This window comes from Nothobranchius furzeri, chromosome 6, assembly GCF_043380555.1.
Source record: "Nothobranchius furzeri strain GRZ-AD chromosome 6, NfurGRZ-RIMD1, whole genome shotgun sequence".
Taxonomy (NCBI): domain Eukaryota; kingdom Metazoa; phylum Chordata; class Actinopteri; order Cyprinodontiformes; family Nothobranchiidae; genus Nothobranchius; species Nothobranchius furzeri.
In genome coordinates, this window is record NC_091746.1 from 67,040,921 (window position 1) to 67,057,047 (window position 16,127).

General features: G+C 45.1%; 1 protein-coding gene across 2 annotated transcripts in view; it reads right to left on the minus strand.

Moving 5' to 3' along the window:
• lamc3 (laminin, gamma 3) overlaps positions 1–16,127 on the minus strand; it is a 267,136-nt gene that overhangs the window by 65,998 nt on the left and 185,011 nt on the right. For both annotated transcript variants that reach the window (XM_070552463.1, XM_015943222.3), the window contains one exon: positions 3,963–4,072. In XM_070552463.1, the coding sequence (XP_070408564.1) occupies positions 3,963–4,072 (110 nt within the window). The remainder of the gene's footprint in view (positions 1–3,962; positions 4,073–16,127) is intronic.

A 16,127-nucleotide genomic window follows, 5' to 3' on the forward strand; every position in this document is an offset into this window, starting at 1 on the left:
CAGAATAAGAGCTCCACTGACCCAGGCTGGGTCTGAACAGACGGCAAGAAAGGAGTCATGTGCCGGCAGTATCCCGAGACGGGTCTGGTCGGAACCGCAGCTCTGCTACCAGCTCGGTGTCCAGAGAGGGTCCGGGTGGACCTCGGCATTCCTGATCTCACAGAGGACTCCCACCAGGCAGGTAGGCGCGGCTTGATGGTGTCTCATGCAGTTCTGAAACGAATCCCAGCTCATTCCAAACCAACATCTTCAGTTCCCGTCAGAACTAATCGCTTCTTCGGATTTGCTGGTTCTGATTTACATGACACGTCATCCATTCACCGCCTCATCCATTTTTAGTCGCACTATACACTTAGTTCTTAAATAAGCCTAGTTTAATTGTTAGTAATAAAATTTCTTAACTTTTAAACTTGACTCGTTCTATTTTGTTGTCTCTGAGTGAATACATAACGGTTACATAATCTCTGCATAAAAAAGACCCGATCTTCTGGTCTAACCAACCCCGATCCGTGAGGCGGATTTCATATTCCCTATGGAATCCCGCGCCTTCCGGCTCATTAAATAAAATGTAAGAACCTCTCATTTTTCCCTTACATATTTGTGCATTTACAACCTAAAACGTGACATATATAAACAATAGATCCCATCCACACTGAGATTGCATGTGCCACACATAGAACGTCATTCAGCTATTCTTTGATATAGCAAATGGAAAAAAAGCACTCCAGCAGAGCAAGACATGGAAAAAAGGGAGACAGGAGACCCTGTAGAGGTATGTCAAACATGCAGCTCCTGTGAGGCCTCAACGCCCCTCGCTCCTCTCATGAATAGAGATGGGGGCAGGCCATCCTGAACCGAATCCCTCACATCCTTTAGTCTCTGAGCAGCAGCCACAAAATTACTTTTGGTCCTCCCGTGTCTGCTGCTGCCTCTGCTCTCACGATTAAACAGATAAATAACCAGATAGATGGACGACACGTGTGAATAATAAGCTCCTGCCTGCGATCAGAGAGGAAGACGCAGGGAGAGGCGATAAAGCGGAGAAGTCAAAGTGGAGGATGCACCTGGGCTTCACGCAAGTCGTGATCCAGTCGTTCCCTTTGACTCTGATGAAATCCACCACATTTGCACCTCAGAGAGGTAATCAGTGCACCAGCCCGTCCTCTTCCCTCGCTTTAGCCTCTGCCCTTGCCTCTCAGCTCACTCACTAAGAGATGTGTGCTATTAAAACGTTTACTTAAGTCTATATTTATGTTAATTAAAAGCATTTCATTTGGACTCATGCAGCGCAACTTCTCTCCATCAATCCTTTATGTGTTTTTCTTCTTTTCTTAGAAACCTTGTCAAAATTGCATTTAGCGTAAATGTGTGGCAGCAGCCCGGCCCACTGGTGAGGCCCCCGTATACTAAGCCATTAAGGCATCGATTTCTCATAAAAATTCAATACGGTCATGCACTCTCATAAAGACTCTGAGAAAATGAGGTGTCTTTACTGAGATCCCTGCCAGAGACAACACTCGGATTAAAATCAGACTGCTCTGTTACACGGAGGTGGTGCAGAGAGTGAAATGTGACCAAATTAAAGCTTTTTGTAACAAAAAGACACATCTGAAAAGTTCTGTAGAAAAAAACCCACAAATCATGAAATGAGTTTCTCTCTGTGCCGTGGATGCAGCGCGAACCGTTGAGCAGCATTTTTCGCGTGGGTGGAGGATGGTTTTGATGGAATATGCATGACCGTGCCTGTGTTTGTTTTCCGCACAAGCCTCCATGTCAGTTGTTTTCTTGTTGATTTTTGTTTATTTATTTGTTTTTGCGCATCTAGGAAGTAGACAGGAGTGGGCGTTGCATCGGCTACACCGAGCAGCTAATTAAAACGGTGCAGGCAAGTGTGAGGGAGCCGGTAATTTCGGCCAGCTGTTCTTTCTTCTCTGTGGTCTAATCCAGCGTCCGAGTCTCTCAGATCCTGAACGTTCATTACAATCCCAACTATCAGACAGAGAGGAAAGGACGTGCAAACAAACAAACAAACCAAAAAAATAAATAAATAAATAAAACAGAAGAAGAAAGTTGATAGCAACTTAGAAGTTGTAACACTTGAAGGATTTGAAGCGTGCAAACTTTGAATATTTAATGAAAAATTGTTATAACAACACTGCGTGGTGGCGTAGCTGGTACCACTGCTGCCGTGTAGCAAGAAAGGTACATGTTGTTTATTCCAGCTGTGGACTTTCTGCACAGATCTATCAAGTTCTCCTCATGCTTGCATTACATTTCTCCTGATACTCCAGTTTCCTTCTACGTATCAAAGACATGCATCATTGGTTAATTTGAAACTCTAAATATTCCCTTATTTAAAAATTATAGGGAGGGGCTTGTAGTAGATCTGCTGCTGCTCCACATCAAGTGGAGCCAGTTGACGTGGCTTGGGCATCTATTATCAGGATTAATTGAGGCAAATTTTAAAGACCAATTCACTCACTTTTATCAATACATTTGCTGTGGTCTCTAGCATTGTTACAGACACTGTCTGTTTTGTGGCCACAAGATGGCCTCAGCGCTCCTCCTGTTCTCCTGGCTCTAGGTGAGCCAGGTGTTGCTAATCAATCAATCAGTGATCTTCTGTGTTAAAAGCCAGCTCCCTCTGTCATTCGAGGAGGGAAGCTTAGCAGAGGCCTGGTGTTAAAGCGAGTGTTCCTCTTTTTCCCTCCTAGTAAACCAGACGTTAAAGTCTTCGTTTTGATTACCTGTGTGGTACACTTCCTAGTTCAGAGATCGATTTTTGTCTTCATTAGAGTACGCGTTAAAGAGTTCAGCTCACCCTTTTGGTGGAGCTTTTTGTGTTTGTCTCATTCCTTTAGTTTTCCCGGATTAGTACCGGCGTTTTGTGTTTATAGATATTAGTGTTGTTTTCCCAGTATTGGATGATTCTTGTGTTTAGTATTATTATAAATTCCCCCAGTGTGGACGTCCATTTGGTTTTGTATTCATTTTGTCTTTGCCTGCATAAAGCAGTGATTTTTAGTTAATAAACTCCTCTAAGAGAGTAAATCTTGGTTTGTCCGGTCAATCACATATCTTTCTTTACGCCCCCTTTAACATCATCTCCTAGACGAGCTGGGGGCCGTAAAAAGCATAAATGCATGCCTAGTGAGACAATCTCTGTGGAAAGAAAGCTCTCTGATTATGCAATGCCTAAAATATTCAGAGTTCACATTTTAAGAAGGCGCAGTTACCAATTTCTGTCAGCAGGGGTCAAAGCTGCTCTTGTAAGTGGTGATTGGGTGAGACCAACATTACTTTTTTCTCATTAGAATCAAAGTAGACTAGTATAAAAATATTTATCCTTATTTAGGAAAATAAATATGTCAAAGATGTATTCGGTCTCATTTCGACAGATATGTAGACATCAATGTAAGTCAGTTGTGAACCCACATGTACGGGCCGAACTGCTAAAAAAATCAGCGAAGAGCTGGTCCAGAAGCTTGGAAGTCAAATCAGGGATTCAGAGTTGGAATTTGTTTTGCCAGGAATATTTACACTTGAGAAATATACGTAACTAGATGACGTAGTAGAGTATGTGGGGGTCATAAGTGAGAATAATAAGAGCTTGTTTTTGACACGTGTTATATGCCACATATGTGTTTTGCCCTCATTCTGTCATGTTTATTTGTTATTACTTCTCAAAACGCCGTCACAAAACAGAATTGAATTTAGCCTGCAGAAGAAGTGGAAGTGGGAATTATTCAGAGGATGCCACAAAAGAAGTTCGTGATAAAATAATTTCAACAATCTTTGGGAGGAAAATGACCCCAGTGAAGGATAACAATAACTGCACATGAAACTGAAATGAAGCTTTAGGTCAAGCGGTGTTATAATAGCACTCAGAATAGAGGCCAGGCTTATAGCATCACACAAGAAAACACACAAATATCAATGCACAAACGCAAATCCACACTCACAGTTGTGTCCCCCGGCGTTGCTGATCTTCAGAGCTGTCAGGTTGTAAAGGAGATGCTGGAACTCAAAGGCAGACAGATGAGGCTCGAATCTCTTCTCGTATTCATGAAGTCTGAAATGAGAAGACAGCTAACATTATTTACACTTTATTTGTGCAGCACACGCACACGCACACACACACACACACACACACACACACACACACACACACACACACACACACACACACACACACACACACACACACACACACACACACACACACACACACACACACACACACACACACACACACACACACACACACAACAAACACCAGTATTTTTGTATTTTAACAGATTTACTAACAACCAGAATGCTTTAAAGGTTTTCACTGCCCTCTACAGAAGCTCCCTGTCATCTATGTGTGCTTCGTTTTTTATGGGAGGCTATATAAAGCCCACGATGCAGACACACGGTGTGCTCAAGGAAAAAAAATGTAAATGTGCTGACTTCAACATATATTTAGGGTCTTGATCACTGAGCTTTCCCATCTGCTGTAGGATTTTCTGCAAAGCCAGGCACCACAGCTGACATCTGCCTGTTTTACTCCAGGAGTCTTGCATTCTCTCCATCTTGATGACAGTTGCTGTGTCACCTCCACAAAGCTAATTCTGTACTCTTGTTTACTCCTCATAAACAGGTGATAGGTACAACTAGTACCTGTAAACCGAAAACCTTCTGACCATAAAAGATCAAAATATGCAGAAAAGATTAAATTAAACAGAAAATTACAAATCATTCAAACAAGCTGACTGCCGGGTGTGCTCCTCAGCCCTCGATAATCCTTAGCTCATAAAGAAATTACTTTCAACATTTTTGGGAATGATAGCACTATTATTGTCTATATCAAGTACACAAGATAACTATATCCCCGCAAAAATTCAATTAGCTACAAATATTCTAAAGAAAATAATATCCCAAATAGTTCTGAAGTATTCTCCAACTCAACGTTACCACTTTACATAATCATTAACCCCAACTGGTGCAATGAGCTGCTTCTCATTTCTTAAATAACCATGTGGAAAGACACATCTGGTGGTCGTGGACAAGATGTTAGTCTGTTTGAGAAGGGTCAGATCATTGGCATGCATCAAGCAGAGAAAACATCTAAGGGGATTACAGAAACCACTAAAATTGGGTTAAGAACTGCCCAACGCATTATTAAAAACTGGAAGGATAGTGGAGACCCATCGTCTTAGAGGAAAAAATCCTGAATGATCACGATCGGCAATGACTTGGTGAATCCAAATTGCAGAACAACAACAGTGGAACTCAGGGCTGTTTAAGGCCCTGTCCACACGTAGCCGAGGATCTGCCAAAACGTAGATATTTTTCTACGTTTTGGCCTGTCATCCACATGAAAACGGAGTTTTTTCACACGAAAACGGATCTTTTTAAAAACTCCGGCCAAAGTGAAGATCTGCGTTTTCTCCGTTTTGGGTGTCTGCGTGTGGACGGACAAAACCGGAGTTTTAAGGTCCGCAACGTCACTTTCCGCGACAAAAAAATGCTGACATCACGTGTGCGACCTGTGTTTACACTAGCCGGCATCATGGATACCTTCAGAGCTGCGCTCGCTTTATCAACTGTCCAAGCGCTTTTTGCTTGTTTGTTTTTGCAAGCAGAATTACTGCTCCTTGCGGAAGACCACAGACGAAGGACGAGGTTAAGAACGGGGGAAGTACTGCCGCCTACAGGTCTGGCATGTCCTTAACAACGTATTTATCCGGGTACGTGTGGACAGAGTATTTTTTTTAAATGAGGTGGTGTGGATGCAAGTTTTTGGAGGGGGGGGATATTCGTTTTTAAAAAAATCCGGCTACGTGTGGACTAGGCCTAAGTCAGAGCGTTTCACATGCACAATGCGAAGGGAACTTGTTAGCAGAAGCAAAAAACTGGCGGCGGTTTTGCTTGTCTTTTTTTTTTGACAAGCGGTTTTCCTTGTCAATATATAAAACAAACCATACGCTTTCAACAAATCCCTCTGGTCTCACTGTTTCACCATCAACTTCTAAGACTAGTTAGAGTTCTGGATTAGTTCAGAGTTCTTATATGGACAAACATTGTACAGGTGAGCCTCATCATGGCAATCACTTCTGTGCATCTGATTGGCTGTTGTTCTACAGAACACAACACAAAATGCCTTCAAAATAAAAGTCCAACATGTTTGAACGCATAAATCATGACGCATGGCTCAACACCCCCACTTGTGCTCATATTGCCAGCGTCATCATCAATAAACAAATCTCATCACACCCACATACATTAAATATAACAAAGCACATTTTACTCTTAACACATTTAATTATGTACGCCAAACATGACATTGTTAAATCTGCTCAACTTAAAACCTGTAGCAGACTTTGTCATCACATCTGTTGGACAATAGTTCAGACACATTTTACCTTCTTTCAGTGTTGATCTCACAAAGTGGTATTTTATGTCGACATGTTTGCATCTTTGTCTCTTTACAGGGTTTTTTGCAGTCGTGACCGTGCCTTGGTTATCTTCATACACTGTCGTCAATGCGTATTCATAGTCGTCAATGTTCTCAAGCATTTGTCTCAAGTATAAACATTCTTGAACTGTTGCTGCCAGTGATAAACACTCTGCTTCACAGGTTGATTATATTCAATTCAATTCTAAAATATTGTATTAATCCCAGAGGGAAATGTATCGATTAATTAATAGATCAACTGTTGGCTGCTTTTTCATTTTCCACGAGATAAGTGGTCCCCTTCCCACTCCAGAAACTGGGACTGAACAGTTGTGTAGCCATACGAAAACCACTAATCAGTAAAGCAAACTGGAAAAAAATGCTCCAATTTTCTAGTTAGCAGAACGATTGGAGTCTGGAGTAATGGAAGAAGGTCATGTGGTTTGATGAGTTCAAGGTTCAAGGTTGTCTTTATTAATCCCCAAGGGGGAAATTGAATTGCCTTGGACAAGTAAACACAACATGCACATCCACACAATAAAACATTCACTGGTCACTGCTATAAGCCACAAGCATGATAAAAATACCAAATATACAATCATACGAAATGCTCATGGTAAAAACGCACTGCAGCTGGAATAAAAGAGTTCCTAAAACGTTCAGTGGAGCACCGGGGCATTAACATTCGCCCACTGAAAGAGCTCCTGAGATCCTTAAAAACTGGGTGAAGGGGGTGATCCTCCAGAGTCATAACTGTCTTAAGTTTACTCTTCATCCTTTTGTCGATGATCATGTCAAATGAGTCCAAGCGTTGCCCAACCACTGAGCCAGATTTCTTGATCATTTTGTTGATTCTGTTTTTGTCCTCAGCAGTGAGGCTCCTGCCCCAACACAACACAGCAGAAAACAACACACTGGCCATAATCCCCTGATAAAACACATTCAAGAGCCTCCGACTTATATCAAAGGATCTTAGCTTCCTAAGAAAAAACAGTCTGGACTGGGCCTTTTTTAGATGGACCCTGTTTCAAAGTGATGGGTGCATCAGGGTAAGAAGAGAGGCTTATGAAGTGAAGCACCCATCATGCCTAGTGCCTACTGTACAAGCCTGTGGGGGCAGTGTTATGATCTGGGGTTGCTGCAGTTGGTCAGATCTAGGTTCAGCTACACGATGTGCTCCAAGAATGAGGTCAGCCGACTACCTGACTATGCTTAATGACCAGGTTATTCCATCTTCCCTGATGGCACGGGCATATCCCAAGATGTCAATGCCAGGCTTCATCAGGCTCAGATAGTGAAAGAGTGGTTCAGGGAGCATGAAACATTATTTTCACACATGGATTGGCCACCAGAGTCCAGACCTTAACCCCCTTGAGAATCTCTGGGATGTGCTGAAGAAGGCCTGGTGCTGCAGTCAGACTTCATTGATGCAAGATCTTGGTGAAACATTAATGAAACACTGGGTGGAAATAAATCTGATGATTTTGGAGAAGCTTATCGAAACAACGCTACAGAGAATGTGTGATGTAATCAAAGCTAAAGGCGATCCAATTAAATATTGGTGTGCGTGACCTTATGTTTTTGGCTGGGCAGTATATTCAATTCACATTTACAGGATTGCTTGCCAGGCTAGCAAGGGTGTGTTGTATGTTTACATTTTTTAAACTCTAAATTGTGTGAGCATTACTGATATTTAAAGAAAGCAATTCAAGGATGAACATTCAACAGGAACTTTCTCTTTAGTGAAATCACGTGCTTAAAGTCAGGGAGCGACTCCACAAATGTGACCTGAGGAGGCTATAAATTAAAGTAGCATGCTTTTACCTCCTCCACATGGTGTTTGTTCCATAAAAACAAATCAGCATTACAGTAAAACATCTCCTTCCTAATAAAATGTAAAAACTTATATTTGTTAGGGACACCAGCTTAAACCAGGTTATTTACGTGCAAGCCTCTTGCATTTTATTTGTTCAATTGTTCTCAGGGTGACACTAATTCATTTTCAAAATGCTTTACTTTGTGCATGCTCCAGGTCTGACCATTAGCACTTTGCATGTGTGTATATGTTTGTGTGTGTGTGTGCTCCTGTTTTGCCACGTACTCTCTCTTGATACAGCAGGTCCTTGTTCCCTGGCCTGACATGTAGGCAGCGTAATAAAGAGAGGCAATTACAAACCGGGCCTCAAAGCCATGGTAATGGAGCTGGTCAGACAGAGATAAGCAGAGTGTGCATGAAAGTGAACAAACTCCCATTCGTGCTTTCCCTATGGAGCGTCAGCATCCCCTTTAATCAGCACCAACCAGAGCAAAGAGAGCTGCACAGTAATTAAGCTCGTTGTGGCGAGGATGAGAGGTGATCGTCAGGAAATAAATAAATAAATAAGTTAACAGATGCACAAGCAGGAACACAAGCAATCATGAAAAGATCAAACAGATGCACTCCGGGTGAGAATTTAGAATGTCTTGTAAATGTGTTTTTAATAAAGTCAAAATGCATCCGCTTAAACATGTGGAACCATGTTGATTGCGTCATTTAAATACGTGAGTAAGCATTTGAATAAAACTCATTTTAATTAAAGGCCAAAACTTCCACTTAGGAATTCATCACACACGTCTTCTTACTCCAGATTTTTGCATCGTTGTGTGATGAGAAGTGATGGCGTTGTGATCACAACAATATGAACTGGGTTTGCTTCACCTATGGCCACAAAACCAAATCTGAGCTCATGTTCTTTAAAACTGACAGAGTTGTAAAAAATGTCGTGTTTTTAATTTTCATAGTTTCACCTGTACAAGTATGAACAGTAAAAATCAATATCCATCCATGTTAAATGCATATTTTAAAAATTAACTATCTCAATTTAAATGATAACAAGTGCGTGTGCCTTGCTCAGCATTGTGCTAAAATCCCGTCAGTCACTTGTTCAAGGCTGGTTTGAAAAGAAACGTTTCCCAGCACAGTTTCTTTGTGGTCATTTTATATAACCTCTCATTTGGAAACAGCTTCAATATGTGGAATCAGGGCTGCAAACACAAGTTCTAGAACATATTATTGCAGGTTCTGTGCATCATAAATAAAGCTCAGCTTTCTTCAGGCACACGTGGTTTCCACGTTTCTCCTTCATTTTCCCAGTCACCTAGAGCCAAATACATGTTGCTATTTTTATTATTTCAGCAGCAAACCTTGTTTTCTGTTCTCTAGCATGTTGTCTGCATTTTTTCCCCCAAGGGGTTGTGGATTTTCCTCTGCTCTTCTACATCTGTCTGCACTTTTTCAGACATTCATTCATGCACTTCTCTGAGACGCTTCTTTTGACACATAAAACGACGGATCGTTACTGACTAAATAAAACATCATTTGACTGTAAATAATGAACTGAGGCATTTTTCAGTGCCCTTTGGCATCAATGTTGTGCTTCCACACTGCACACGTACACACAGCTACAAACAAGGCAATAAAGCTGTCCCGCCCACTCATTTCAAGGGAAGAGGAAGTGAACAGAGAGAGAGTGAGAGAGAGGGGTGGATGCTACATTAAAAAAAAAACAACCTTCTCCTCTCATCAGTCCCCCCTGCATGAATCCCTAAGCTTCCATACATTTCTCCTCCATCGGATTCTAAAATTATATCTGCATCAGGTGGGAACACAAAGCCACTTAACAGGTTATCAGATTTGGTATTTATGAATGCAGATGCAGTCACTCAAGAGGTGTGTGAGGGTGTGTGTTTACATTCATGTTTATTTATGCTTTTATCAAAACACCCAGAAACACATATTTCCATTTTCCAAACATGATTAATTTTAATGCCTGCACTGCATCTGATTGCCTCGAATCAAAAATGCAAAAATCTTTTTCTGCGGTTCCGCATGGCGAAAAGAGGCAGGGATAAACAGAGAGGCAGGCTTTAATCAAACATCGCGTTTTAATGGACACACACGAGAAGTCAAATGTGGAGATGAGAGGCAAACTACATGAGAAGACATCTGACGACAAGCTCTTTCTAAAAGCTGTTGTTTCAAACGGAGGAACAAGCAGCTCCTTTGGCCACGGCCGTCGTTGCAGAGGGAGAAGTTATTCCCGGTGCAAAGGCAAGAAAAATATCAGAGCTGACAGAAAGACACAAGCCCAGATTCCCTACGAGGGACTGGAGTCCCTAGAAGATTAAAAAAGGTTAAAAAAATGGAGATAATCTTCTTGGTTAAAAGACCATTTACTAAACATTTATGCTGCTCGTCCCTGACAGAATTAAAGCCGCAATGACAAAACTGCAAAACAAGCTAGCTTAATTTTTTCCCCATGCCCCTAACAACTCTAAATATGTTGTGGTGATTACACAAGAACCGAACAAATATTTAAATGATTAAAAAAATTGCTTAATCAATACATCTGCAGTGATCTCTAGTCATGAAGAATGTCTTGAAAGTTGTACTCAGAGGGAAAAAAGCCCAGAAGTGGCTGATTCAACACAGTCTTATTTCCTGATATTTGGACATCTCACATCTGATTGGCCAACAACAACACAACTCTACCACTGACTTTGTTTGTTCTGCAATGTTGTTGTTATGGCTCCACAAATAACAAAAGCCTGAAGGATTTCTGCCATTTTGTAGAGTTGCTAAAGCTAACGGTTAGCTTCTACTAGTCTAGACTTTCCCTCTCCAGAATGCTTAACCAACAACAGCCTTCCCCGTCACAAGTCAAAATGGGTGAGTCCATGAATGTTAAGTGACAGTATGACGTATCTGTCAGGTTTTTTTATTCCTAGAGCAGGGCTGGTTTTAGTTTTAACCCTGCCTAAACACACCTGATTTCACTCAGCAGATGATTAACAGGCTTCTACAGAGCTTGATGAGCTGCTGCACAGGGGATTCAACCATTGAATCAAGTGCATTGGAGTGGAAATACCACAAAACCTGCAGGATACCGGCCCTCCACGACCAGGATTGGGCACCCGTTCACTAGAGTTTCACTGTGTTTTTTCTATCAGAAGGTAATGCAGGAGATAGGTGTAGGAGACTATTTTCATGTTCAGCCTGCATCAAACCAATTATATTCAGAAATAATAATTAAAAATAGTTTGTCAGTGTTCCACGCCTTTAATAAAAATGGTTCTATCATGTTTGTTTAAAAACCTCCACCAATAACATGGCTTCTGGAAACCAATGATTGGACCATCCAATTGTCGTCTCAACCACAGCACTTGCCTGGCTCCTCCACACATTATGCGCTTACACATTTTACAACAGAACACCACTGGTGTGAGAGGTTCTCCGCACAATAACATCAGAGAAGGAGAAACAGCCACTTCACCTGTAGGACAAACTACCACTGTCACGGTTTGCCTCCATCTACTGGTGAGGTGTGTCAGCTCTGTGTTTGCAGGAGGGCACGGCAGTCATCTCAGCTGTTGGGAATTCCACAAATTGGAGGTGCAGTGGATTTAAGGAGTGGCGTGACTCAACCCCAGTGCCGGTTGATGCTCTCACATCCGCCTTTGTTCCTGTGATCCTAATCTAATGAAGTTTTGTGTCTCCTGTTCTAGTATCTTGTTCTGCACCACCTACCTTGCCTGGAGTTGTCACACGTCTCGTCACTCAAGGATCCTCTGGCCTCCTTTCTCCACACCTGCCCGGCCCGCCTGCCCACGCTCAGAACCATCTCACCAGTTCCAACTTCTTCCAGTTCGTCTCCGCTCTAATCCTGGTTTTGGACCGTAAGAACTTTTAGTTACGGACTCATATTCTCCTGGTTCTCTGGTTCTGGCCTCATTTACCTTCTGTTTTTATCCTCATAGATTCCGGTACCATCCTGTTCCTGTTCACAGAGGCAGCGCCCTTAGTTCTAGTTCTTTTTTCTGTTCACCTAAAAATAAAACATTTGTATTTTTACTTCCCTCTTGTGTGATTCTTCATGTCCTGGGTGAAGTACATCACCCACAACATGACAGAATCAACAGGCCACACAGGACCCAGCGGATTACCAGGATGTACAATTTTTATGGTAACCCGGACTCCTGTCGGACTTTTATCTTGGACGTGACGAGATTTTATGGCTCGGACATTTCGGACTCTGATTTGATCATTAATACTGTGCTCCTCCTAAGGGGAAGAGCCCTGCAGTGGGCCAGCCCTTACCTTGAGCAAAATCCCTTAGAGGAGTTGGAGTTTTGGGATTCCGCAGAGGATTTGCGGTACGCTTGCAGCAGCCTACAAGCTCCCTCCTGTTCGATGGATCACAATCTGCCAGCAAACGCCATTGTAAGAGCTGCCTTCTCAGCATCTTAAAAGCACCCCACCTCCACACCCTCACCTGGTCCGGTCAGCGCCACCTTTCCATCTCTGGGGGGCCGTCACACTTCATCACTCTCTGTTCCGAGACTTCAGTCCTTTCCTGCCCCGGTCCAGAACCGGCCTCGTCTCCTTCTCCCCTGAACCAGTTGGCGCCGTCTCAGCACCTCTGATGGGCCAAATCACCACACCCTCACCTGATCCCGACAACGCTGCCTCTTCATCCCTGGTGGGTTGTTATTCCTCCTCATCCTCGGTTTCTGCCATCTCCACAACTTAGTTGACCCAAGACCCCCCACTTCGACGACGCCGCGACCGCCGTCAGAGGTCTTCTGTGGTCAGAGCATCACCAACAGTTCAGGTGTCACCTGCACTTACACCTCAGCCCAAGCTCCACTCGCCACCATCTCCAGCTCAGCCCGATCTCCTCCTCATCCCGGAGACCCGAGCTGTTCAGCCTGTCCAAGAAGTCCCAGTTCTGCAGTCCAAATCTGAGCTCCACCTGCCTTCACCTTATCCAGTTCTAGTGGTGGTCCTGAAGGTCGCATCGTGTCCCGTTCCAGCGGTGGTCCCGGAGGACGCATTGCATCCTGTCTCGGAGGTGGTCCCGGAGGACGCACTGCATCCGGTTCAGCCCTTCCAAGTGGCTCCGGTCCAGCCCTTCCAAGTGGCTCTGGTCCAGCCCTTCCAAGTGGCTCCGGTCCAGCCCTTCCAAGAGGCTGCGGTCCAGCCCTTCCAAGAGGCTGCGGTCCAGCCCTTCCAAGAGGCTGCGGTCCAGCCCTTCCAAGAGGCTCCTGTCCAGCCCGTCCACGAGGCTCCGGTCCAGCCCATCCACGAGGCTCCGGTCCAGCCCGTCCACGAGGCTCCGGTCCAGCCCATCCACGAGGCTCCGCTCCAGCCCATCCATGAGGCTCCGCCCCTGGCCTAGCCTGTCCAAGAGGCTCCGCCCAGTCCGGCACCTCCAGGCCAGAAGTCGACACCTCCAGTCCAAGGGTCGACGCCGCCAGTCCAAGGGTCGACACCTCCCGAGTCTCAAGTGTTCCAGTCTCCAGCATCCCCACAAGTGTCTATGTCCCAAGTGTTCCCGCAAGTGTCTACGTCCCAAGTGTTCCTGTCTCAAGTGCTTCAACGCCTCCTCGAGAACCGGCTTAATGTTAGAGCCAAAAAATGTGAGTTTCACGTCCCCTCTGTTAAATTCCTCGGTTTTGTTTTGGAGAATGGGAAGTTGAGAACCGATCCTGACAAGACCACTGCCGTCCAGACCTGGCCCACACCTACCACACGTAAGCAGCTCCAGAGATTCCTAGGTTTTGGCAATTTCTACCGCAGGTTCATTAGAAATTACAGCCAGATTGCAGCACCATTAACCCAGCTCACTTCCATCAAGAGACCGTTTTCATGGACCAAAAAAGCTGACCAAGCATTCCTGAACCTCAAGAATAGTTTTGCTCAGGCACCTATATTCACTCGCCCAGATCCATCAGTTCCATTCACCCTGGAAGTGGACGCCTCTGACCCCGGAGTTGGGGCAGTTCTGTCCCAAATCTCCTCCTCCGATCAGTGACTCCATCCCTGTACTTTCTATTCTCGTCGCCTTTCCCCAGCCGAGCAGAATTACGATGTGTGTGATCGTGAACTGTTGGCAGTGAAGCTGGCTTTGGAGGAATGGCGCCACTGGTTGGAGGGAGCAGAGCATCAAATCACTATCTGGACTGACCATAAAAACTTGTCTTACTTAACAGAGGCTAAGAGACTGAATCCCTGCCAATCTCGATGGTCATTGTTTTTCTCTCGATTTAACTTTATCATTTCTTACAGACCCAGTTCAAAAAATGTCAAACCTGACGCTCTCTCTCGACAGTATGCCTCCGACAGAGAGGTGGAGCCTACCACCATCTTACCTGTTTCCTGCATAGTTGGCTCCATAGCTTGGGATATAACCATCAAGGTCCTGGAAGCCCAGCAGCAGGAACCCGATCCAGGTACCGGTCCCCCAAATAAGGTCTATGTCCCTACCAGCACCCGTGGTGCTCTCATACACTGGGCCCACACCGCCAGGTTTTCTATTCACCCAGGCCTTGGCAGGACTATTGCTCTCATCAGAAGGACATTTTGGTGGCCCTCCATGTACCGTGATGTTAAAGAATACAACAGTGCCTGTCAGGTATGTGCCAGATGCAAATCCAGTAATCAACCTCCTCAGGGTCTTCTCCAGCCTCTGCCTGTTTCCCATCATCCATGGTCCCATATTGCTCTGGACTTTGTAACTGGTCTCCCCATGTCTAAGGGTTTCTCTGTCATTCTCACTAATGTCGACAGTTTTTCGAAAGCATGTCATCTAGTTCCTCTTAAATCTCTTCCATTATCCACCGAGATGGCCAACCTGCTCATTAAACATCTCTTCCGTCTACATGGACTGTCCAGCGAGATCCTGTCCGACCGTGGCCCCCAATTCATTTCCCGCGTGTGGACTGACTTCGCCAATCGCCTGGGAGCTAAGGTTTGTCTCACTTCTGGCTTCCACCCACAGACTAACGGGCAGGTGGAATGCATGAATCAAGAACTGGAGGCTATGCTGCGCTGCATCTGCTCTTCTAATCCTGCCGGATGGAGTTTGCAGCTGCCATGGGTGGAATATGCACACAATTCCCACACCTCGTCATCCACAGGTCAGTCCCCATTTGCAGTCTCACTAGGATACCAACCTCCTCTGTTTCCCTCCGACTCTGCTTCCTCCACCTCAGTTCCTCAGTTTTTGAGCTGGGCCCACCGCACATGGACTCAGACCCGTGCAGCGCTCCAACGGACTGCTGAGCGCAACCGCCGGATTGCTGACTGTCACAGGCGGCCGGCACCCACCTACACTCAAGGTCAAATGGTCTGGCTCTCCTCCCGGAACATCAAGGTCCGTGGGTCCAACAGGAAATTCTCTCCTCGCTTCCTTGGACCTTTTCCTGTGGCTGAGGTTCTGGGTCCTGTCTCGGTCCGGTTGGAGCTGCCTCCATTCATGCAGGTACATCCTGTCTTCTATGTCTTCCTCCTCAAGCCGGTGGTGTCCAGTCCTCTGTGCCTTCCTGACACTCCGCCTCTACCCGTCCGCCTCGCCGACGGGGGGTATCGGCTACCGAGTGCATCGCATCCTGGATGTTCGACCACGTGGTCGCGGCCGGCAGTTCCTGGTGGACTGGGAGGGGTACGGCCCCGAGCACCGGCAGTGGATTCCTGGATCCTGGATTGAGGATGCCTCCCTGATTGAGGACTTCGAGGCCTCCCGTGCTTCCTCCTCCTCCGCCTCCTCCTCCTCTGCTTGGCCGCCAGTTGGCGTCCCTTGGGGGTGGGGGTGGCAGGGTGGGGGTTTGGGGGGGGGGGGGGCACTGTCACAGTTTGCCTCCATCTACT